Source organism: Oreochromis niloticus, linkage group LG18 (genome assembly GCF_001858045.2).
Source record: "Oreochromis niloticus isolate F11D_XX linkage group LG18, O_niloticus_UMD_NMBU, whole genome shotgun sequence".
Classification (NCBI taxonomy): domain Eukaryota; kingdom Metazoa; phylum Chordata; class Actinopteri; order Cichliformes; family Cichlidae; genus Oreochromis; species Oreochromis niloticus.
The window spans coordinates 17245083-17271829 of record NC_031982.2 but is presented as its reverse complement, the minus strand read 5'-3'; the positions used below and the strand labels follow the sequence as shown (position 1 = coordinate 17271829).

Below are 26747 nucleotides of genomic sequence, written 5' to 3'. Positions count from 1 at the left end.
AATCACGTTGGTTTGTTTTAGTTCACGTGAAAGGGTTTCGGAGAGCGAGGGAGAGAGAGAGATTTCCAAGTGTCTCATGGTGTGTGGCATAGGGCAAGTGAGTAAAATGAGGCTAATGGTTGGTAGCTGTGACTGTAATGGTCTGCCTACCACGATGACTCATTTGCTTTGTTTAGGTTGAAAGGGAAGCATTTAAATGTCCTTGTGGCCTTTTTGGCAAAAGAGTGATTTTTTTCTCTCAGCTCCTTTTCTTCTACTCTAATATTTTTGCTTTGAAATGTAAAAATCCACATTCCATCCCTATAGCAACATTTCAGCTGATTAATGCATAATTTTTTTACAGTTTATATTGATGCATACGTATTTTTTTTCCTGTGTGGATGACTCAGTAATTCATCTTTCTTTCTTCGAGAGAGATGCAGAAGCAGCCTCGATCTTACAATACAATAGTCTACTCCAGAGGCTGTCAGCCTCATCTTCCTTTGTCTGCTGCTTTGTTTCCCAGCCAAAGCAGATTCACATGCATTCTCCTTGTTTCTCCCTGTGCCCTGACTTCTACACAGCAAAAGGCAGAGAAGCAGGAATTCCATTAGCTTTGTTCTCGAAAGCTCAGCATGAACTTGTGACTGTGCTATACGTGACATAATGGCCCCGGAACTGGTCCCATATCCCCACGCATTTTTTTTCCCGATAGCTTTTATTTTACATGATATTCTGCAGGTAAGTGAATCACATCCCTCCATTTACAGGCACTCTCTGTTCTATAAAATCCCCCAGCTTGCTGGGCTGGACTGTTGTGAGCATGCACATGGATAAAGGGAAACAGTATATGTGAGAATGTGCGAGCATACATTTTTTTTGGTGTGAAACTTAAGAAGAAAAATCAAAAAAGTGAACAAAAATGGCATGTTTGTGTGTGTGGTTAGGTTTGTAATTGGATGCAGTGGACTGTAACAGTCTTTACCTGAACTAGTCATTTGCATTGGTTTGATTGACAACAGAGCTATGCAAAGTAGGCACAGGCTTTATTCCCTGTGAAGGCAGAGACGTTGTAAAAAAAAAAAGCATCCTTTTTTTTATTAGCTATCACTTTTTTGTTGATTAATATTGAGTCATCATTGCTGAGAAAATTGTTAAAATAAAGACATGTACTTTATATTCAGATGCAGTCCTTGAACTGGAGTTGATCGTGGTGGATTAGCTCTCAGCATAGGTTGAAGCTATAATGGGCATTTCTGCAAATGTTTAGGAGACATTTGATCTTCCTGCACTCCAAAAAAACCCCTAAATGTCCTATTCTGTCCTTACACAAGCAGCAAAGCTAAAAAAAGAAACATCGGGTCGACTTTAGGATGGCATTTGTGCTTGAGATTAGTCAAGCACGAAAACACATCCAGGAAAAAAAAGCTGAAAGAAGGTGGAAGAAATAAAATTCCTTTCTATGTATGGTGCACACAGAAATAAACCTGGCTTCCCTATTATGCCTTGTACATTTTTCTACTGTTGTTTTCCAGTATACAGGATGTTGTTTTTTTTATTCCACCCACTTTAAAAGTCTGCTTGACTTCCACTCACTTGTAAATGTGCAATTATGACTCAACAAACAGATGGGAAGTAGTGCTTCTGAATCGTAGTATTATTCATACCATTTTGTTAGGCTCTTTGCAGACACGGGAAAAGTAAGATTGCTTCACCACGCTCCTGTCATCACACAGGCATTGGTCATTTTCATGTTAATATGCACTTAGACATACCTGTGACAGAGAGAACTGTCACAGGTATGTGACATATGTGCAATATCAAATTTTCTTACCATAGAATTGATGCTTCAATCTAGAAAGACTTGCATTGGAGCTTTCACAGAAAAATGACCAGCATTGGCTTTGCCAGTGTAAGATTTTTAAGGCCGATACTAATGTTTGGTGTTTAAAAAAAGCCAATATTCTGATATATCTTTCTTTTTTTCTGTCAGACACACAAAACACAAGCATTTCACTTTCTGTTATATTCGTTATTTGTAGTTACCTTCGATTCAGACTCGGATTATTTGCAGCTTTCCGAATGTGCATTGCTATCAGAGAAGTTCCAGAGTGCCTTTCTTGGTTCTGGTGCAACATTAACACTCATAACATGAAGGGTGTTTCTTTCATCTTGTCTTTAGTTTTTAAACTTTTCAGTTATCATCAATGGCAAAATAGTTAATATTGGTCAATATTATCAACATGGCAACAATGCCAGGTGGGATCTAGCTCGTTCAGAAGTCAAAGGTCACATATTCTGTTGAGAATAACTGGATGGAGTGCACATCTAAAAGGGTAGTCATTCATGTTGGCTGTTCACCGCCACCTATAAAACTATATTAAAACACAGTATTATTAATCTATAGGTATGCATGCAGTGTCTGAAAAGCAGGCGTCTCAGCATCGAGGTCCACTGACTTTCTATATTAAATGAACTCCATGTCATTACTTGACATAGAGAGGGTAGCCAATTTGTCAGAAGTTAATCACATTCTAATAAATAACTGGTAATATTATCAAAATTGTGGTCAATCTGCTGGGAAATAGCCTTGTCTTGAACATTCATTTGCACAACCTCGGTCCAGTCCAAATCAAAGTTTTAATTAACAGTGTGGTTTGTTGTCTCCGAGTAAAAGTCCTGTCTAGCTTTTTAACTCCCTCGCATTATATTTGGTGTGATATTTAACAAGTGTGTATGTGAAGACGTCTTACTTATCAGATTCTTTTTTCTTATTTCAACGCAGAACAAACCGCATTGTGACGAGACGATGGCCGCCGTTGTCTCCCGTCAGTGGTTTTAACATTGCGGCTAATTTCTTTGTTTCGTCTCTCAGAAACAAACGGAGACAGGAACCAATTTGTTGGTATGATTAAAAAAATCTTTCAAAGACCTGAAGCCTGAACATGCCAGCAGAGGTTATCTCATCACTGGCCACTGCTACCTTTTTTTGTCTCTTTGATTTTTACGATGGTGTTTTGACATGAATGATCAAGGGGAAGAATTAAATAGCTTTGAGTCTGTGCCTTTGAGATCAAAAGACCCTAATAATGTCACATTACAGGCTGCACTAAGGCAGTTTTAGTGCCTGGCCCTCGTGATCAGCCTCTTCAGAAAATAACAGCTCAGCTTGAAACCCGAGACACGGGGCTCATAGTGATAAGCTGATACAGTAATAGACTGCTTTACTTTTGTACTTTTCTCTTTTGAATATTAACCACCAAATTAAACCTGGATACCACTGGCTCTTTTAGCTTATTCACTAATAGGTTTAATAGTACTGTATCTTAATTGTGTCTGTCAAAATCTAAAAATTAGTGAAAGTAATACAACGGATAAGGTTATCTCACCTAAAGATTTATTTGAAGTTCTTGCATAGTTCATAGCAGCAGATACATAAATGAAAGCAATCAATATCTGATGTTTAATATTTATGGTTATATCTCACCCAACCAGAGCCTCGGGGATGCATTAACTTTCTGTTCAGCTGAAAAAGCCTGCGACGCAGCAGCGCTGTAGCAACACATTGGCGTAGTAGTGATAGATGCAGAGTGCAGTGGAGCATTTCCTAGATTGTGTATTACTGCAGTGTATGGTCACAATAGAATGACCTCTGTAATAGAGAAACAATAAAAGCTAATGCATGTGAACACCTAAAATGGTGTATTAGGCTTATTACTCACAATCTGATTTCCAAAAACGTTTCTCAGTGTCTCAGTCCACCTCAACCAAATTGTTTATCTTTTTATAAAAAAATTTTTAACCCCTCTTCCTTTTTCTATCCTCTGTTCTTCGTCATCAAAGCCTTTGTTGATTGAAAAAAATGACTATTGTTAGTACCTATAAGGAGAAGTAAGTTGTGGTGATGACTCAAGAATGACAATAAGGTCAATGGTTAGCTATTACAGACATGAATTGAAAACTTAACCCATTTCGCTGAACTTTGGTTTAAATGAGAGGTTCCGCATTGTAGATGTTTGTATAAGAGATAGGAGTCTGTGTTCTTAATATATGGTCATGCATCTAACATTTAGCCTTATCATAGTGTGCAGTAATTCTAGGTTTACTTTTTCAGTGTCAATTATAGTTCTTTGATGCTGAAGATGAAGGAAACTATGAACTATGTTTTTGTTTTTTAGGTTTTATTATAGAACCATTCTAATTTTAGTTGTTTTATTTTTCGACTTATTAATGCAACAACAATGCAATCAGCTTTACCTCCGGGCATTTACATTGGGGTCACAGAGCTTTCCTCAGAAGGATCGTGATGAGTAAGCGTAATTGACACGTTAGTAATGTGGTCAGCGTGATGGCATACTAAAGCCTGAGTATCAAGCTGCTTGTCTCAATAACTCACAGAACAAAACCCCAGTAGCTATGCACTGATAACTGCAGAAAGATGCAGCTTAGCCTTATCAGTTCTTCGTTTCACTGACACGGTAATCCACACAATGCTCGGCTGTCATTGTACTGGAAAACACAGGATCGTTTCATTTACCAACAAAGGCCTGGACATAATTGTGATGTTCCTTTGCTTCCTTCACTACTAACCCAGTGAGATTACTCATTTTCAAAGGCTAATTATTACTTATTCAAAAGAAACCTACTATCATAAATTTTTCTTTTCAAATAACCACCTTTTTTTTTTTGCTTCTGGAATAAGATCATTTTAGAAAGTGGTTGGTTGCATTTGATTAGCATTTTAGCCTAGTCAGAGCCCAGCGGGTATGTACCAAGCATGCAGTTGATATGTTCGCATTGGGCAGCCAGTGGAGAGGGGTAATGTTTCCCTGTGGCTCATTGCTGGAATATAACCACTGTATCCTACAGGACTAGGGAGAAGTGTTGAGACTCCTGGAGAAAAGGGAGATGATTCTTGTCCTGGTGGGTATTTTGCTTGCATTGTAATTGTCTTTGAGTACAATAGTTTATAAATGGGATTGCTGTACCCTAGAGAAAAAATGACCAAATGTACAAATGTGATATTAATGCAAGTTAAAAAAAAAAAAAGCAAGAAGAAGAAGAAGAAGAAGAAGGAAAGAACATCAAAACAAATTAAATTTGTTTCCATCTCCTAAGGGCCAGATTGCTAGATCAAGAGAGCTTAAAAACCCCAGTGTGAAAGATTAGGCATGCTTGCGCTGTATATTGTCATCCCCAGTCAGTGTGTACACTAATATGTATGTGTATGTGATAAGGAAAGGTAGTATCAGTGTGTTTTTTGAGAGCCTCTTCATAATTCCCTAATTGAAGTGGCAATTTTAGGGAGAAAAAAAATGATCTCCAACCATATGCATAAACCTCACAAACCAAATACTGGGGGAATGGTCACTGCAATCAAGCTCGGAAAATGAGCCAGATGCTTGTTAAATGTGTTTATGCTCTGATGCAATTCCTCTTTAGTTTTCCTAATTGCTGGAGACACTGAACAGAGAATAAACACTGCAATATTTTTCATGCAAATCCCTTACATATTTTAGGCCTAGCTATAAATGCATGGAATGCTTTTGAGCGTTTGAAGTGCAATGCATTAGTAAAACGCCTTCAAGGGCTTAGTCTGGCAAAAGGCAGTATCATCATTCCCAGATCCAAGCTTGAGCTACATGTTGGTTTCTCTGAAGAATATCCTATTTTTGAAAGAAAGGGGGAAAAAAACACAAATGTACCATGGGCCTCTATGTGCCTTTTAAATAAATCAATATTTAGCTTTTAATATAATGAGTGAGTTGTTGTTTTATGAGAATTTAATAATGCATGATGCAACCATTTCTGTACATTTGAGTACATTATAAATATCCAAAATATCCATCATTTGGCATAATTTATAAAACACATATGTTGCTAGAGATATAGATATCGACAGGAGGGCTTGAAAAATAATAAATGGACTCAGTATATGAAAACAGCTGTATTAAGTTGCACAGTGGTGTTTGTTTACTTACCAGCCTTGAAGGTGTAGTTTACACCTTCAGAGTAATAGCATTAGAAAAAAAAAACTAATCTTGCAACAATTTAGAATTTCATATCACAGCAGTTTGAACTGAAGTACAAGAGTGCGAGCTTCAGTGGGGGCTTAACGGGATCTTATAAACAGTGGTGCTGGCATGGATGTCTCTCACAGCACATTCAGTGGAAGCCTCTGCTTCATATCGCATTGTCTCCTTGCCAGTGCGGGCCACTGTACTAAACGTGGTCGCATTCATTAGTGAGGAATGCATTTTGTCAGAGGTACAGATTTACCAGTGCTGGGTCAGAGAGGCATTTACCTCAGTATGCAACACCTACGCTGAGTATTTCTCAACTGTCAGTGACCTCACTTCCCATAAAATGAATGATGGCATATTGATATGATCTCACACGAGAAGTTTCAGTCGTGTCACATTTATAGCGCATTAGGAGGGACTTTCAGCCTGCTCGCTTGCAGCCGATGCATTTGGCAGGCAGGCATAAAAGATGAGATTGTGGAACATATTCTTTGCTTCCGTGAAATCCCAGCCTTCACATTCTATGTTTGAAATTAAATGCATCTCTCGGTGCACCCCCCGCACCCCCACCCCTTCTCTCTCCAACTATTTGTGTCTGTCTGAGTTGGAGTTGTCACGTGACTCATCAGACAATAGAGAGGCACTCTTGCACTATGGAGAGGTTAGTCGGGGTTTTTGTGTTGTCAGGCAAGAGGGGGGATGGCATCTAAGCTGTGAATGGGATCATTGAGTTGGAGGTAATTTTGGGCCCCGGTGAAGGGCATTAGTCAGAGAGGCCTTTCTGCTGACATGCCTGTTTCCCCAGCTCTCTCTCTCCCGCGCTCCCCCCCATCTTTTTTAACCCCAATCCACAGTCACCCCCCTCCACCTATGCTGCATCGGCATTTCTGTCCAATTCCAGCCTTCATCGTTGTGCCCACGATGACATGTGTGTTAGGGCGTGGCAACCAAGACCTCTTTTCACCCTGTACCTTAGGGAGCCAACACTCCTAGCTATAGATAAGCAGCAGTGCCACACTACACATTTCTCTGGTTTTATAAGCCACCAGAGCAAGCCTGATAAATGAATAGACACATGCAGGACATTCACATTCATTATCATTGGAAATGGTTGTGCCTGCTGGGAGTTTTTGTAGCAATTGCTGTGGGGCCTGACTGTTGAAGGGCCTCTCAGAGGTGTCCTGATGGCCAAATTTCAGGCAATGTTAAGGAGCTGCAGCTCAGCTCAAGAAGAGGCCTGGGCTTAAAAAAAACTCACGGGGGAAATGCTGCTGTCAAGTGCATGTCTGCACACATTCACAAAAGACTCATTGTTAAAAGCGGCAGTAGGACAGAACATGGAAAATAGGAGGCAATATATGGTATGAACCTCCAAACTGAGAGAGCGAGCAACACCTAGATGTATTTATATGTAAGTGGGGCCATGAATGTCAGGTAATTTTTTTGGGGAGAGAAGCCAGTTGGGCTAGATAGACATATGTTGTCTATTAATTGCCTTTTTAAGGCTAGACATACCAATGCTTGTATGGCATTCCTATTTATTGACAAAAACCTGAATGAAGTGTCACTCAGTACAATGAGGAGGGGAGCAAATGGTTAGTTAGTACAGCTGAAAGAATGCAGAGGTGGATAAAAATGTTGGAGGGTTTGTGTCAATAATCAACCAAGCACAAGGCTCTCTGTTCCTGCAATCGCAGGTCATTAACTAATTAACAAAATAACCAGCTAATTTGATCAAATCTACGAACATTTGCTGAAAAGGATTATATATTTCTTAATCCACTTCAGTCAGAGCAGTGTGAGACTACCTACCTTACGCAGTGTGAAGCGTTTTGAATCTTTTGACTGCCTTCAGTTTTGTACGTTTTTTTGACAGCCTCTTACTCTGTATTCTGCCTCTGAGTATCTGCTGACTTGGGCTGGATCATGATAGCCTGAAGGCTCTGAGTTTACGTGTACCTGTCTTTAAGGTAGAACCTTCAGAGGGAGAAGGTCATTTATCTGATGTCAGCAAGAAGAAAACAAATGGTCAAGGGTAATTGAACCAGAAGGGGGAAGGTCAATAGAGAGTATATTCCAGTATGGAAGAAAGATGGTGTCATTTTTATCTTTATTATTTGAACTGTTGGATATGAACAGTTTGTAATGGAATGCAGAGCATGGTCCTTGCAAAAGATGTTCTCTTCCCATTTTGAAGAATGAATATGTGATCCCACTGCATGCCAATTTTCAAACTTTCCTCGGGCAACCTCATTGATTAATTCTCTCTCTTTCTCTTTTCTTCTCGCTTCTGTCATCACCAAGAGATTTAATAGTTGCAAGATGCGGTGTGCTTGTGGGGATTTCCAGTAGACCTTAAGCAAGTCTGCTGCATCCTCAAAACCCAGAGGAACTCAATGCTCTCCAAGAGCAGATGATGCTCTGAAGACATGAGCAAGTCCCCAGGGAAGCAGCACAAAGGAAGATTAGGCACCCACCTGCAAGGGTTTTGTTAAGTTATTCCACATCTGCTTTAATAATTCAAAGCAGCATCACCAGAGCGGCCATAGAAATGATATATCTGTTTTTCAAGTATGGGGTGGGATGTTTGGGGTGTGGGGTGGGTTAACGGGGAAACATACCCATACACAAAGAAATTACACAAAGATGTTCTTAAGTGTCCAAATATGTGTGTATGTTTGTGTGTATGGGCTTGTGCACGCACCTGCAAGAGCTACATAGGTTGTGCTGGACTGTCACTCACTTGTAACATGAACTGATGTTGTACCACTGCCACTGAGGCACCTGTGGGACTCGAAACTCCACCTGTCTGATGCCTCGGTGTGTTTTTTGTGAACTTGCCTTTAAAATAAATACTCATGCACATTCCCACACATGCCCACACCCACACAAACACACGCACCTGTCTTTCGAGGATCTGAGGATCGCAGTCCTCCACAGAAGGCTTCCCTGTGTGTCATCGGGGACAACGCTGCATGGAATGGCTTTAGCTGGAAAGAAAATAGTATTTAACTAGCAGGATAAACCATGTTTATGCACTTGCCTCGTAGTTTCTTAAACACAGGGAAGCATGCAGACTAGTCTAATTTATACATCTCCCTGTTAATGTATTGTTGTGGGTTTTGGGGCTTTTCATTAATAGCCCTTGAGGGGCACTCTTCCTCTCTTTTTCTTTAGTTATTTTTTTTTTCCTCCTTCCATCTTTCTCCTCCGCTGCACCTGTTTTGAGCAATACCTTTGGGGCACAGCTTGAAGTGAATAATGTATGAGCATGAGAAGGAGAATCAGAAAACCTTTGTGGACCTTCTGTCTGGCTGCCTGTCTTCCTTCTCCTTTGTCTATATCCCTAGCTCTTTCTTCTTTATTTTCTGGGGTTTTACAGTTAAACTAATTTTGAACTCAAATCTATTTGTCTCTGTCTCTTGCAGTGAGGTTTGTCAGCTGTGGCCGTGGTGGTCTGATGCGGTTTGAATGCAGCAACCCATCTGACTTTCGGATAGAGGCCGACGGAGTCCTTTATGCTGCCAGGACTCTTCAGCGCTCCACACTCCCTGTGTCACCTTTGCTGATCACGGCGAGTGACACCGCCACTCAGCAGCAATGGGTGGCCCAAGTCAGACTGGTGCCCAGGCAGCAGGTGAATACACCTCATCCCTTTTTATAACATTTCTAACTTGTTTGTTGAGTGTCTGATTGATGTTTAGTGCCATAAAGAAAGGTTGAATGGTCAATTCTCCCCTTGCATCAAATAACTTACACTTATTAGGTGCACTTCACATTCACAGTTGACTACTTCCCTAAATTGTAGCAGGTGTTCCGAAAGACTGGATGGATGCTTGCTAATTAAAAGTTAATGTGTCAATTTACTAGGAGCACAAACATACACTCAACACGGTCAGTGGGTAGCAAGAGCAGATGCCGAATAGCTCCCCATAAAGTTGATTTCACTGAGCGTGCCTTGTGATTGGGAGGTTATTGCCTTATCATGCAAAAGGGGCCACACCTCTTTCAGTGCTTTGGAAGATGGGGAGCATCTGTCTGAGCTGTAGAGTACCGCTCTAACTGTTCCTCTGGATGTGCTGTGCAGTCATCTGCAATTAGTCTGAATGACCATGTGCTCTTACGTCAACATTGTGGTTGGGAGGAGATCAAAGGAATTTTACCAAAAAAGTGCTCCACATGTCCTGTCTGTCAGATTTAGAAAAATGTTGTTGTAGAAGTCTTAACTAAAAGACAGTAGATTGTGTAATCTACTCAATTAAAAAATATCTGCTTACAGTGCAGACAGATACAATAATATATAAAAGACTTGAGCCACTCCTCATATTTTTTTCCCAAACAGCCAGATGTTTTCCTTCATTTTTTTAAAGTAATATTAAGCAATAGTTCTCATTTTCTCTGAAGATTTTTTAAAGTGTTTTTCAGTCCTTCTATCTGACCATTTTCAGAGGAATGTGATTTTGTTTGTTAAACCACTTGAAACTGACCTATGAATAATTCAAACATGGCACCTAACCCAAGAGATGGACCTGTGTTGTGTCTAAATGTAGCAGACATATTAGCAAAGAGACAATTGTATCTTTAGGCACTTCGTTACTGGAAACCTGTCACAAAAACACATAATATGTCCCTCTTTTTCATGCTTGTTGAATCTATGAAAATGCCAAAAATAACACAGTGTGACAGATACAAAAAAGGTTTTTGCACCAACGAGATGGTCGGCTGAAACGTTATCTCAGCATGGAGTTTAGTGTGTCCTTAAAAAAATCTGAGGAAACTGGACAAGTGGAGGACAAACGTAACTGTAGTAGGCCTAAACACTATCTACAGCAGATGAACAGCATCTGTAAGTCATGCCCTTAAGGATGGAAAAAAATCCATCTGACAGTATCTGAGAGACACATCTGGTCCTTCGGGTTATCTAGCTACCTGTCTATTGGTGCCTATCAAGAATAGACTCTTAAGGAATGGAAACTGGGAGAAAAGGCTGAGCTATGCAAAATTACACAAGAACCAGACTGAAAATCAATGGTAACAGGTCGTATAGAGAAAGGAATTTAAGTTATATACAGAGGAAGGTGAGTATCTAAAGGAATCCGTGAAGCCTGGTGGAGCTTCTGTCATGGTTTGGGGTTGTATTTCAGCCAGTGGTGTTGAGGATCTTTTCAGAATTGACTGAATTGCAAACACACACCCTTAAGTACCATCTGGAAAGCATCTGATTGGCATTGGCTTCATTTTGCAGCATGACAATGACCCCAAACACACTGTCAGTGCAGAAAAGGCATACCTGGATAGAAAACATACACAATGGAACACTATCAGTCATAGATTGACCTCCCCAGAGCCTGGACCTCAACATTAGTGGAATCACCTTGACAGAGAACAGAACAAAAGGCAGCCAATGTTCAAAGAAGAGCTTTGAATGTCCTTCAAGAAGTCTGGAAAACGATTCCTGAAGACGTCTTAAAGAAATTACTAGAAAGCTTGCCAAAGAACGTTCAGGCTGTGTTAAAGAATAAAACTTTGCTTTTTTTAATCTTATATACTGCATTTTTAATTATGTTTGCGTGTTTCAATAAATGCAGATATTTCTAAAGAAATGAGTGGTGGCTCAAGACAAACTACTGTACATAGATACTATTTTCATCTGCTACTGTCCAGTTTAGCCCTTACTATAAGGTTAAAAATGAGCTTTTAAGTGGCTCTGTAAGTAGTCATTAAAATCTAGTACTCAGTAAAAACTTTCATTGGCCTTCCGGTGACTCTCAATGAATTTTCCGAAAAGCAAAACTCTTTTCAAAAGACCAATGTTCTTTTAATTTCAATCCAAGTACTGGACTTAAATAAACTCCCAAAAGTATTCATTTCTAAATGTTTAGCAACACGGATAAAAAGTCAATAGTTATTTTGTGTGTTTCTAGAATTAATACTGACAGTTCTGTGTAGTTACTATCAGTGCTGCAGGCATAGTGGTCTGCTTGGCCGAAATTAAACTTAGTGGGCTTTTCAAAACACCATCGTTAGCCACTGACAGTCATTTGCTATAGGGACTCCTGCAGGTATATGTGATTTTAATGATACCATTACTCACTGTTGTTGGGTGGTCACAGGTAAATATATTTTTTTAAATAATCAGGTAAACATAGACTTTTCCCAGTTTCCGCATTGTTAAGTCCAAATCTCACGTGGTTGCTACATGTGTATAGAAATGATTAACTTTATTATCAGTATCTGAACTCTGATCTGTATCTGGTGAGAGCTGCTGGATTTGGCCTGATTTGCTTGTAATGAAATCAGGGATTGACTTTCCCGTATCTTCCGCGTTTACGAGGTCACGAGCGGCTATGTTATCTTCCCCTAGCACAATTATTGTCATGAATCATCACGCATCTCTTAATCACATCAGTGATTACATTTTTTTTATTAGTCCCCTGAATGCTCCAGCCTTGGGGAAACATTTTAATCAATGACAACCAAACAATATCCTCATTAACATGAGTGTGTACTTGCCCACTGTCTTGACCTCCATTAGAACCTGAGATCCGAAACAGTCCGTGAGGAGAAAACATTTCAATATCCGAAAGAAGAATTTCTCCTAAAAGGGGAAACACACACACACACACACATATGAAATCCTTTCCACACACTCACAAACACTCAGGCCATCACTCAGCCAAACACTCTCCTGCACTCTGAAGTAGACTCCTAGTCGGAAGATGAAGAGGGGTTCGCAGAGTGTGGATTGGTACAGACCTCCAGCGTACCAGAGATAGATTCGCGTTGGGCAGAACAAACCCACCATGCCATTCATCATTCCAGACACAAGTTGCAAATAATTACTGCTCTCACTCACACCCATTTTAATAGGGTAATAGATATTTCTGAAGCATGCTCCTTCACTATCTGTCCGCTTGCCTCTCTGCATTTCCAATGTGTGAAAGCAGTATAATCGGATTTCAAACATGATTAGTGGAAGCTCGGCAACAGCTCCCCAGATGTTAGAGCAGGGGGAGTGTGGGATATGGGTCATGTTATAAAGGTGAGAAAGTGGTAATTAATTTCTGTGTTTGCATAGGGTACTTTGTAGTTTTTAGGACTTGACTACCTCACAACCGGTCAACATTTAATTAATTACTTAAAAATAACAGTGGGGGAGATACTTGAAGGGGCACGGCAGCTCCATTAAAATTCCAGCTATCATAGATTGACATTGACGGATTTCGCATATTGTTTTTCTGTTTTCCTTTCTGCCTTGTTTTGTTCAAGGTTATTTTAACTTTCTCTGGCACTACTTCAGTCTCCTCAGTCTCTGGAGCAGCATAGGCAATTTGAGCCATCTGTGTGTTTAGTGTCTGGCTTTCAGGTACCATCCTCCTTTGTTTCAAATCTCATTCATTACAGCCGAGGGAGGATGGCAGATCCATTATGGAAGCTGCTCTATCTCTGTGGGTGTATTTTATCAGGACATAAGAAGACGTCTGCCATTTAAAGCAAACCAGAACTCGTAGTGTGTTTCCTTACCATGCTTATATTCTGAAATCGCCACGTTAGTGTTTGCCGATGAATGCTATTAACCCATAAAATAAATACATGTAATTACAAAGGAACGTCTTAACAAAAGGGTAAGAATCACTTTTATATATCCTGAAGGGAATGTACCACATTTTTCTGGCATGCATTAATGGTCTCTTCAGTTCCCAGATCCTGGTTCTGCCAGAGGTTTCTTCCTGTTAAAATAGAGTGTTTCCTTCCCACTGTTGCCAAGTGCTTGTTCATAATGGGTTATCTGGTTGTATTATTGTAGTATCCTTACCTTACAATATAAAGCACCTTGAAGTGACTGTTGTTTTGATTTGTTGCTATATAAACTAAATTGAACTGAACTGAATTCAGTTGTTCTAACCACAGTTGTCCGCCTGATGCTTGTGTCTGAGGTAGAGTCAGATCACTGAAGTCATCAGGAGTCTAAAATGCAAGAATCTTTGTGCAAGCATTCTCTGCAAAATGTAAAGTGACTGTTGATAAACTTCTGTGGCATTCAAACTTAAGGATCAGCTTTACCGTCCACAGAGCCGTGTGCTGGCAGGGCTAAAAATGTACGTGCTCATACTTGACCGCATACATGTGATCACTAAATCATTTGCTTTTGCCAGGTGCAGGAAGGCGCTGTCCCTCCAGTCATGTCCAAGGATTTAAAGGAAATAGCATTTCCACCACGAAACATGGACAGCCAGCTGAAACGCATGAAGAGAGACTGGGTCATCCCCCCAATCAATGTCCCAGAGAACTCACGAGGCCCATTCCCACAAGAGCTTGTCCGGGTAATGTACTTCACACAGGCACATGCATGTCCACGCACACACGCACGCGCGCACACACACACACACACACACTGCTGCCCAAACCAAAAAAAAGCCTTTTGCTTCATATGATAACCTTGCAGGCTCGTCCTTACCCTGGGCCTTCACTCAAAGGGTCATAGACAGGAGATTTGTGCCTTGAACAAAATGCTTCATATTTACAGCACTTTGCTAAAGGTTAGGGTTTTTTTTCCAACTGTATTATTTATCTTTTGTTTCAGGGAGCAGTCGGTACCAGTATAACCTGGCATTATTTAGAAGCAGGGAGAAATCTGAAGTGCTCACCAGCATAATTGCTCTTCGGTTGACTGCTGAGATATTACACTCCTTTTTTCATGGCTCAAGGACAGACACAACCCAATTCATTTACACCAATTCTCTAGTCAGGGCTAGGTGTGGGTGGCTGACAGAGGACACGGAAAGCTTGAGACAGCTAAGAAGTAGATCCTTTCAGCATATTAGGCTTACTTCCTTACGGAGTGTTAAGTACTGTACATTCTCTAAGTATGATTTATTTTTAATCCGGCCATATTTGATGGGATGTTTATTGGCTTTAGTGGGTGATATCAGGAAGAGGAAAAGCTCAGTTTGCTCAGAACGGATCAAGAGTGTAGGAGCTGGGGTCTCAGCTTACATGGCAAGCAGGATAGACAACCAAGAGAGAATTTCAATACGTGTATATGTAGACGCTCAGTTTTATGTACTATTGTATTCACATAACAACCTATTTTTAAACCAATATTGTGATTGCTGTTGAAATCATTGATTAGTACTGGAAATAATTAGCAATTCAGGGATTATTGGGTTTCATATATATACATATATGCCCTATCATTAACAAATCTTTATACCAACAGATCCGATCAGATCATGATAAAAACCGATCCCTGCGATACAGCGTGACAGGCCCTGGTGCTGACCAGCCTCCCACTGGAATCTTCATCATCGACCCAATTTCCGGAGAGCTGTCTGTCAACAAGCCCCTTGATCGGGAGCACATCCCCAACTTCCATGTGAGTCATGTAAAATAGTTAGAAACAAAGGCCCTCTTCAATAATTCCTTGTGATTTGAAAAGGTTTTTTCCATTCTGGATTATAAAGAGAAATGTTCTGTGGTAGCGCTGTACGTGCCTGCCAATTGGCATGTGCTCAAGAGTCATGTGTAGCCTTAACAATCTCAGACTCCATAAAGACTGGGGTCTCCCAGGAAATCTGACTTATCCGTCTGAGAATTTCAAGGATTTTGAATAAATTGCATGTGTGTTAGATATATCACAATGAGCTGCGATGCTGCTGTATTAGTGGTTTTTCCATTCCATTAAGTTTGACTTAAATAATGTGCTTGAAAGCAATATGGTAGAAAATCATGAAGGTTGTAGTTTAAATAAAATTATAGCCTTTGACATATTCGTCTTGTAAAGTCTAATCAACTGGCCTTGGAAGGTCACAGTCACAGATGTCTATGCTTGTCCAATTTAAGCTACATGTCCATAATTCTTCTGTAGTTTTTGCAATTTCCTCTATTAATTTTACTGTCTGCACTTGACACTGTAACATGAAGTCCACTGATTATTTTGCAGTTCAAGCACCAGGTATAAGAATCACACAGCAACTTGTGGCAAAAGGCTAGTAGATGATGCTATTCTGCTGCTGCACTCGATACATCACATGACCTGAAAGAAAACAGACAAAATCATAAAGATTTTATTTATCCTCTGCTTTGTAGTGTCAGTATGTGTGTATGTGTGTAGAGCTCTGTTGTAATAATGTGTCAGTTAAGTTGATTTGGCTTCATTTTATATACCATTTCTCCCCCGTGTGAGTTTCTTCATTACAAGTTGGTTAACTTTATCTTCATTCATTTGATGGGAATTATCACAGTGACTTAAGAAGTAGTATCTCTCAATCTTGCATCTAATAGAGTAACTGTATGCGCTGCCACAGATATAGCTCTGGATTTATATTTTGTTTTTATACTTTTATGCTATAAAAGTATGACAACTCATATATGGGTGAGTTTAAATCCCATGTTAGGCATGAACCATACATTATGTTGGACAAAATGGACTTGAACGGCAAAAAGATGCAGTGAATCAGATTTAGTCTTATAAAACAAATGGGCTTCCATGTTAGGCAGCAGTATAACTATGATAAATGATAAATATGGTAAATATGATATGAGTTAAACCAGAATGTATTTGTCTCGCGAGACATCCATGAAACAGCTGTGGCATTTCATTTGAATAAATATAGTCGTCCTTTATCTTTTGCTATACATGCATAGCTGTCTTTACAGCGCCTTGAAAAAGTATTCATACTCTTTGAATTTCTCCATGTTTTGTTATGTTACAGCCACAAACATAAATGAATTTTATTGGGATTTTATGTGATAGACCGACACAAAGAAGGGTATAATTGTAAAGTAGAAGAAAAAATATGCATCTTTTTATAAAGAAACATCTGAAAAGTGTGCCGTGCGTTTGTATTCAGCCCACTTGTGTCAGTACTTTTTTGAACCACCTTTTGCTGCAATTACAGTTGCAAGTCTTTTGGGGTTTGTGTCTACTAGCTTTGCACATCGACAGACTGCAATTTTTGCCCATTCTTCTTTACAAAATAGCTCTAGCTCAGTCAGATTGGATGGAGAGTGTCTGTGAAGACCAATTTTAAAGTCTTTCCACAGATTCTCAATAGGATTTAAGTCTGGACTTCAAATGGGCCATTCTAATGCATGAATAGGCTTTGACCTAATCCATTTCATTGTAGCTCTGGCTGTATGTTTAGGGTCGTTGTCGCTGTTGGAAGGTGAACCTCCGCCCAGTCTCAAGAATTTTGCAGCCTCAAAAAGGTTTCCTTCCAGGATTGCCCAGTATTTAGCTCCGTCCACTTTCCCATGATCTCTCGCCAACTTCCCCACAACATGAGGATGCTGCCACCACTATGTTTCATAGTTTTTTCAGATGATGGATTGAAAAGTGCTCTGTGAGATATTGAAAACCCAAAACATGTTTTCATAACCTAACCCTGCTTTAAACTTCTCCACAACTTTATCAGTGACATGTCTGGTATGTTTCCTGGTCTTCATTATGTTTTTTTGTTCACTAATGCTCTCTGAGGTTCCTAGAATGCGAGGCAGAGCCTTCACCTCTCAGGCCTCTCCTCTGTATAACCAGCTCCCAGTTTGGATTCGAGAGAAAGACTCCCTCTCTACTTTTAGGATTAGACTAGATAGACTAGATAGGGCTTATAGTTATGCCTGGATCAGGTGACCCCGAATCCTCCCTTAGTTATACTGTAACAGGGCCAGGTCTTTTGCCCCATCTTCCTCCTATTACCCCCAGATTGCTCTCTGATCCTGATTCTGCCACAGGCTTCTTCCTGGAAAAGAGAGTTTTTCCTTCCCCCTGTTGCCAAGTGTTTGCTCATAGGAGGTTATTTTAAGGTTGTCTCTGTATTATTGTTGGGTCTTTACCTTAAAATATAAAGCACTTTGAGGCACATGTTGTTTGTTTTGGACCTATATAAATATATTTGAATTAACAAACCTCTGAAGCCTTCACAGAACAGCTGTATTTATACTGAAGTTAAAGTACACATAGGTGGACTATCCAAGTAAAGGAGGCTGAAAAGAAATGCACATTTTATGTGGCTATCACATATAATATCTGTTAAAATATGTTGTTGTAACGTGACAAAACGTGGAAAAGTACTCCAAATACTTTTTCAAGGCACTGTATATGAGCAGTATCCCGCACACAAGTTGGTATAAGACTAATTCTTGTAATGGCTTTAACACAAAGTTTAATAGGTGAGACTGAGTAAGTGCTTTGTGGTTTAAGCCCATATGGTGTTTATGCGTATGAGAACATCCTTTACTTGAACAGTGCTTATAATACAGATGTGTTTGTATTTTCCTCCAGCTGAGAGCTCATGCAGTAGACCTGAATGGAAACCAAGTTGAAAACCCTATTGATATCGTGATCAATGTGATCGACATGAATGACAACAGACCCGAGTTCACCCATCAGATCTGGAATGGCACCGTTCCAGAGGGTTCCAAGCCAGGTAATAAAGTGTATTCTCTACCATTGTGTTCGCAGATTAAAGAGTATTGATGGCATTTCTGCGATGGCCACTGTGTTATCACTTTGTCTAGCGATCAGCTGTATTATAAGAAAACAAAAGCATTAAGGATGTATTACAGCAGAGCTATAATTCAGCGTAGCGGCGTTCGCTGAACTTCTAATGTATTTTGATTGCCAATTAGAGCGGTGACGTGAAACTATCGACACCCTGTCTCGTTCTTTCTATCCCATAGGATCATTTGTTATGACAGTAACTGCTGTTGACAAAGATGACCCCAAAACAGCTAATGGGATGCTACGTTACAAGATCTTGTCTCAGAATCCCGAGAGTCCAACCTCCAATATGTTCACCATCAACAACAAAACCGGAGGCATCATTACAGTGGCAGCAGGCCTGGACAGAGAGGTATTTGACACTTTTCTTTCCTTGGTGCTTGTTTAATCTGCTCAAATACTGTTACTACCTCACTCTGACTGTAAGAATAGTGTTTAAGAAGGTTGATTTAATAGGCATACTGCATCTGCGTTTAAGTGACACCTTCATTAGCAAGGCCATCCATTATATTCTGTGTTCTTCATCTTCTTACTCTGGAGATATATCAGTACAATTCAGGTTTATGTTTCGATTCCTTTTTAAAGGAATGCCAAACCTGCTTAAACATATATCAAGGCTGTCTGAGAGCTAACAAGCCAAAGGGAATATTTCTTATTTAGAATTAAAAGAGAAGTAGAACTGGACTTTCTTCATTTTCACCTTCTCTGTGTTTTTCTTTTTTTTTCCTTCTGTCTTTTTTCAAGCCTACGAGCTGTACTCTCATCTTAGTTTTCTATCTCTGGGATTGCAGGGCTCTATCTCATAATAAATAAAGTAATATATACAGCTAGTTGCCAGTTGGTTCAATTCTAGTGAGGGCAATCTGGCTGAGGTGGCTGCTCAATCACTTCCGCCCTGGGGGCCACCATTTTATGTCCGCCAGTTGCCACCATGAAAGTAATTTGGCCGACTCTCATTACCTAGCAACTGGTCCATCACCTGAGTGGTTTTTAATGTGAAAAGAGTCATTTGTTAGCTTCATGATAGTGTCCAGAGCAGAGATGTACTTTTCACACGCGCACACAGAGGCACACAAACAAATTCAGAGTACCTCACAGGAAATAAACCAGATTAATATAAAAAACCCACCATCAGTCACGATAATTATGAAGCTAGCCTGTTCAGTTTGGTTTCACTTTATTTGGACACATTAATACTGATTTACTGTGTGCTGCCTTCTTAATAGGGAGCCTCAATCAATTCAATAGTCTTAAGAATGGATCCTGTTTTTATGAAGCTTCAAATGGAGATTTTTTGATGATGCTGTTGGGAGTGATGCTAATTCAGCCTCTTTTTTCTTTCCCTTTAGAAAGTGCCACAGTACACACTGATAATCCAGGCCAGTGACATGGAGGGCAATCCCATGTATGGCCTCTCTAACACGGCCACGGCTGTCATCAGAGTCACTGACATTAATGACAACCCGCCAGAGTTTACTGCTGAGACGGTAAGAAACAAGCTCATATTGGAGATGTCAGCACAGCAATCTTAGCGTAAAAGAGGCACCACAAGGACTCCTGTTTCACCCCAATGTAGATATATGCACTCAGCCATCAGTTCTGCTCACTTACCTAGTTCTGCTTGCCCTGCATTTCTGAAGCCATACACAGATATACAAGTTACCAGCCATGCGTAAAGTGTTATATCCCCCTCCAAATGTTGACACATGCAAGTACAGGGGATGCCTGCCCGAGTGAAAGAGGCACTTACTGTGCCTGCGAATCACTGAAATTTGTAATGCTACTGTTGTGCTATCAGGGGAGCACGGGGAATGAGATGACCATGACGACATGATAAGTTACCTTAGATATCTATTTACCCAAGATCGGTCCTGCTGTGCCGTGTGAGGCAAGGCTCGGTGTATTTTTCGCTGCCACAGCAGTATCACTAACAGCTCGCTGCTCTCTGTGTTCATGGTTTATTCATGCAGTTTTTCGGCGAGGTGCCTGAAAACCGCGTGAATGTCATTGTGGCTAACCTGACAGTGACTGACAAGGACCAGCCCAACACGCTGGCCTGGAATGCTGTCTACAAAATCACCGGGGGCGACCCCACCGGCAGGTTCTCCGTGCCCACTGATCCAACCACTAATGAGGGCTTGGTAACAGTCGTCAAGGTAAAGCCTCCTATTGAAAAAGCTCTTCAAACAGCCTGTAATCCCATGGAAACGCATAGTATATGTATGCATATATGTTTGCAATGGTACATGACTTGTGGTCTTGCATGAAAAACATGTGGCATGTTTATTTGATTAGAACATGCATGGATTTAATAGAAGGAAAGTTGCCTCATATGTCATCTCACCTCTTGTCAGAAAAACACATTAGCAATCCATCCTGATTAATTATCTGAAAGTAGAAAAAGAATTTTGTGTAAAGCAAAGTAGACGAGTACTGATAAATTGCAGCGCCTCTCGGATTTTGTTTTTGATTTTTCTTTACAAAGGTTAATTTAGTGATAGCAATTCATATTTTGTAAAAGCTTTGCTGCTAGCAAATATTGTGCAAAATCAAAATTTTAAAACATAATGAAAGATTAAAATCCTTTTTTTTGTTAATTCCGACCACATTTCAAATGGAAAAGATTGGTTGCACATCTCTTACACCAGCTCTCCTGCTGTTTTGTATCCTTGAGCTGACCACAAAAGGATTTAGTCTCTTTATCTCGTCCCACTGTCCAATGCAAGTGTTCACTATAGCATTTTTCAGGCAAAGACAAAGAAAATGATTTAGTTATTGCTTTCAGATCAGTGACACATAACCACAACTTTCATGTGATTTAGTTTACCCTATATGTTTAAGGTGTGATTCACTCCAATCTCTTTTACTGTTTTTCAGCCTATTGATTATGAAACCAGCAGGACTTATGTGCTGACAGTGGAAGCGAGGAATGAAGTTCCCCTGGCCAAAGGCATCCACACTCCCCGACAGTCCACTGCCACCGTCTCCATCAGAGTGATAGATGTCAATGAGAGTCCCTACTTTGAGCCCAACCCCAAATTCATTAGGCTTGAAGAGGGAATGATGCCAGACTCAACACTGACCACTTTCAGTGCACAGGATCCTGATCGCTTCATGCAGCAAACCATCAGGTACATTTTACAGTAAAAAGTAAAAAGGAGAGTCTGAAACTTCACACCTCTTCAAAAGATTCAAGTCCACCTTTCAGATGTGGAAATTTGGAAGAATTCCTCTAATCTTTAAAGTTAGCCCAATTTCCTCGAATGTCTTCTCCCCCTTTTAAAGTACATCACATCCAGCTTCTAATATGAATAATGCTATTCAGCATGTGTGAAAAATACGGAGTAATATGGTAGGTTAAGGTGACAGCTATTCTCTCCATTAGGCCTGTTAAGATAACACTTAGCAGCCAACAGCAGTCTCCATCTTATTCTTCAGCGAGCCTTATTTTTTCCTTTTCATCACAGCTATTTGGCAGTGGAAGTATTTATCTGCTTGAAAACAGTCCATGAGAAATGAGCTAGCTTTGTAATTCCACGGCTTGTCCTACAAATTAGTTTGAGCTACTGATAACAATAAGCCAGTTTGGTTTCCCCTGTGAGGCTGCTCTCAAAAGTTAGAATAATTATGTAAAAATTCATGGTCTAAAATATTTATTCTGCGTAAACTAATAAAGACAAAAAGAATAAAATGCCAAGCTGGAAACAGAGACTTTTTTTCCAGCAGAATACAAAATTAAACCTTTGAGACGTTCTCGTTGCTTTTATCAGAGAACTCGGTAAATAACGCCTGGCTTGAAATAACGAGTCACTGTGTGAATCTCTTTGTATTTCTCTTCAGGTACTCCAAACTCTCAGATCCAGCCAACTGGTTAAGGATCGACACAAACACCGGCCGGATCACAACGATTGCCATTTTGGACCGAGAATCACCTTATGTGAAGAACAATCTGTACAATGCAACATTCCTGGCTACTGACAATGGTACGCATCTATTTAGATGGTAGTATAGTGGTTTAAAAATAAAAAAGTAAATAAAAAATAAAGTTCCTGTGATGCACAGAATCAATTTTTTTGTGTTTTAGCCAGGCTGTCACAAGCGCTCTGTTCCGGGCCTTACTGTTAGAGCATGCAGTAAGAGCTAATACTCACTTCTCTAAAGGAAGCCTAGCTGTCTAGTGTAGCCCACCTCTCAAAGGTCAATCTTCCACCTTGCATCACTTTGACTACCTCTGTGATGTGTTTCACCTGAAGCCAGTGCACAAGTGCAACGCATCTGCTGAAAAAAAAATCTATCTCGGTTAAAGCCACAAAGACATCCTCAATTCTCGAAGGTCAACCTTAAACCAGGCACTTGGCACATCTGAAACGCCGAGCACCTTATTGGGGGGTTAATGTGCTAGCAATCCCAGAGCATGTGGATGTATTCACCTCGTCTCTGAACTGGCGGGATTTACCTCTGTTCAGGTTTACCCTGTTCTACGGAGCATAGCTTAGGCCAATAGGCTTAAAAACTCCACCAATAAAGAGGTTTCTCAGCATTAATGGGTCAGGATTGGATGACTAGCTCCTTTGAGCGTGGCCTGAATGGTAAAAAAGCCTCTTAGCTGAGTGAATACATAGAGGAGCCTGAGAGGAGCGACAGTGGGCTCTGTTTGTCTGCTTTAGTATTCCCGACCCGTGCCCTTCGTCAGGAAGACGTTCTTCAGACACACATACAAACATACACACTCAGAGACACACACACACACACCAAATGTTCTGATATCCAAGTCTTTCGGCCCATCTCCCCACATAAGATTAAATTCTCAGATCAGTATTCATTTTGTGCAGATCTTCCTCCACTAGAGCAAAAAGCTTTTTAGAGTGGAACCCAAAGTTTAAACGTCATGCTTTACTTTTCTATGTCCACTGTATAATAACTGCAAAATGAGAAATTGCATTTCAATAGCAAGTATTACTTTCCATATGTGAATTTTGGGAAATCTTGCGTCTCGTAAAAAGTTGATGTTAACTATATGTGTGTTTTTATTTTACACAGGTATACCGCCAGCAAGTGGCACAGGAACTCTCCAAATCTTCCTACTGGATATCAATGACAATGCGCCCCGGGTGTCCCCTCAGGAGGTGGAAATATGTGAAAAGCCAGACCCGAATGCCATCAACATCACTGCATTTGATGGAGACCTGAGCCCAAATGCTGGGCCATTTGCCTTTGAGTTAGCCAACAGGCCCGCTGATGTTCGGAGAAACTGGACCATAACAAGAATCAGCGGTAAGATACAGACTGTGATTTCACCGTGCTGCTCAGGAACTCGAGCCCTGGGCTAATTAAGTAAAACTAATCTTCATGTTGCTGTTCCCCAGATAGTATGTGAAAGAAGAAGGCTGTTTTGCCCTTGCGTGCCCACGTTTGTGTTTGTTGGTGTAAAAGAAAAGTAAAAAGTGGCATTTGATGATTAATTAGAAAACTCCAAAGTCTCAAATCATACAGTATTTATAGCATTCACATCTGTTATCCTCCAAAGCACTTGTGAAATTTGTGTATTAGTAGAAATCACGCTGTAGAAATCACACAGCCAGATCTGACAATGAAACAATATATTAACCTTACTCAGCAGTCATTAATTGTTTATGCTAATTTACAACAAAACACGAGTGTAGGAACTCATCTGTTGTTTGTTAGCTACTAGATGGTGCGAGTTGAAACGCAGTGAATATATCTTAATAGGATAATGGCATTTGGATTATCGCAGCTGGGAATTTAGCCTAAGCAGCATTATCAAAACGCATTCAGTAGATTTATAAGCTCCAAATCCAAATCAGGACCATGTTTTGGATTAGATATGCTGATGCAACTTCCAGGTAGGAATTTATGTTGCATATTTGTGGTAATAGGAGTGTAATCGTGCTGCGAACATAGTCTACACAAACGAGCATTCAGAGTTTAGACTTAATCCCCTATGAAAGGCTTCCTGTCTCTTTTATATTTAAACAGCCTGAGTTATTTAATCTTTAGACTCACCACTCCAAATGTGTTTCCTCTAACAAGGTGCTAAGACAGCTCTTTTCTCCTGTCTGTCTCTCAGGTGACTATGCTCAGGTGAGCCTGAAGATTGGCTTCCTTGAAAGTGGTATCTATGAGATCCCCATCATAATCACGGACTCAGGCAACCTGCCCATGTCTAACACCTCCTACCTGCGGATTAAAGTGTGCCAGTGCGACATCAACGGAGACTGCACTGACCAGCAGCACATCATGGCCGCCGGCCTAGGCACAGGCGCCATCATATCCATTCTGCTCTGCATCATCATCCTCCTCAGTGAGTGTCTCAGTGCCTCTCTCAAACAGCACACCACGCGAACGCACACAGGGATTATAAAGACAGCTAAACATTATCCGAGATATCACTAGATTACCGCAGGATTACCAAAAAGATAGCCTTGATCAGGCCCATGTCCAAGCTCTAAAACACCGGATCCGATTACATTTGAATGAAAATATGCCGGTTATTATTTTTCATTGTATGAGATCTGTCTTTCTTTCTGCCTATTAGTTCTCGTGCTGATGTTTGTGGTGTGGATGAAGCGTCGTGATAAAGAACGTCAGGCTAAGCAGCTCCTTATCGATCCTGAGGATGACGTGAGAGACAACATCCTGAAGTATGATGAAGAAGGTGGAGGAGAAGAGGATCAGGTAAGAATCATGTGGTAAACACACTGTGTAACAGTTTGGGTGAAACTCTGAAGAATCAGAAAGCCTGCTGTTCTCAATAGAATAGGTAACAACAGATGTTAATTACTGATTGTGAATTTTACCAGGATTTAAATGATTTTAAGAGAATCTGATGACATTTGTGGCAGTGTCTGCTTTTTCATTCAGCCCCAAACAAACATCATAAAACCCAAACAGTGCTGAATTGAAAAGTTAAATTAATAATAAATAATAAATGAATCATAGAGTACTGTGCAAAAGCCTTGAGCTACCCCACATTTCTTTGTATTTTGTTTCCAAGGAGCCAGACGTTCTTATTTTTAAAATGGTCCTGAGCAATAGTTTTTCTGGATTTCTAAAGGATCTTTTAAAGCAGCAAATATTTTTATGGACAATTGCTGCTTTTTTCACTCATTTTCAGTCCAGTCTTTGTACCTGATTATTTTCAGAGATTTTTTTTTGTTTGCTTAACTTAATGGAGGAAGCTATTTTTCAAAGAGTCATAGTTAAAATTGTAATTTTATGCCTTTTACTAGTTACTCGCAAACACTTTCCCCTTCCATTTCTATAGTTGAATCTACTGAAAATACCACAGATTACACAGTTTGATAACAAAGTCTTTTTTGCACCAAGAAGGTGATTCCCAAGAGCTATTATCCAAAAACATGGCATATTTCACCACCAGAACTGAGGAAACTGAACAAGTGAATGACAAAATGCAAAATGTTAAGCCTAAAAACAAGGGCTGAATGATGCAAACTTCCACAAGAACTATAGTCAAAATCAAAATTAACAAAAAGTCTTATGGTGTGAAATTTTTCGTTCAGATTGTCGTCAGTACGTTCAGAAAAGATCAGGAGAGAAGTACGGCATGAGAGTCTACAGCCAACTGTAAAACACGGTGGAGGCTCTGTCATGGTTTGGGTCTGCTCTCAGTGTCAAACTTCATGGAATTATGAACGCAGCAAAGTACGATCAGATTTTATCTACCATGCAGTATCATCTGCAAAGCATTTAATTGCAACATAGAAATGTTTCAGCATGGCAAAGACCCCAAATACAAGTATACCTGAATAGAAAAACAAAAAAATAATAGACCACTATCAATCAGCTTTCAGCCTGGAGAACTATTCCTGAAGACTGCTTGGGAAAGCTTGCCAGGGAGAGTTCAGGGTGTGTCAAAGAGTAAAGGTGATCATACTAGGGCTGTGCGATATGACCAAAATCTCATATCCCGATATAAGACATCTATCGTCCCGATAACGATATAAATCACAAAATTTAACATTTTCTGTGAATTCTGTGAATCTCGGGCAGCTCGACTTGCGTGAAGTGTTTCCAGCTGGGCGTCGTGTACCTGGAGTCGAGTGTTTTAACCGATGCATGAAACTATACATTTTTAGACATAAGTTGTAATGGCCACCGTTTTCTTTGTGAGTATTTATTACACAGCGTGCTGCGGGGAAAAGCCTGTTCTAACGTTTGAGTCTAAGGTTTATGTTTTAGCGCCTGACGGCTCTTTTTTGCTT

General features: G+C 40.2%; 1 protein-coding gene across 1 annotated transcript in view; it reads left to right on the top strand.

The window, feature by feature from the left end:
- cdh2 (cadherin 2, type 1, N-cadherin (neuronal)) overlaps nt 1-26747 on the top strand; it is a 61402-nt gene that overhangs the window by 26094 nt on the left and 8561 nt on the right. Inside the window, exons 3-14 of the mRNA XM_005476357.4 lie at nt 9431-9639; nt 14159-14326; nt 15223-15378; nt 18286-18430; nt 18684-18856; nt 19854-19991; nt 20475-20660; nt 21382-21635; nt 22345-22487; nt 23545-23778; nt 24593-24826; nt 25061-25200. Coding sequence (XP_005476414.1) covers nt 9431-9639; nt 14159-14326; nt 15223-15378; nt 18286-18430; nt 18684-18856; nt 19854-19991; nt 20475-20660; nt 21382-21635; nt 22345-22487; nt 23545-23778; nt 24593-24826; nt 25061-25200 — 2180 coding nt within the window. The remainder of the gene's footprint in view (nt 1-9430; nt 9640-14158; nt 14327-15222; nt 15379-18285; nt 18431-18683; nt 18857-19853; nt 19992-20474; nt 20661-21381; nt 21636-22344; nt 22488-23544; nt 23779-24592; nt 24827-25060; nt 25201-26747) is intronic.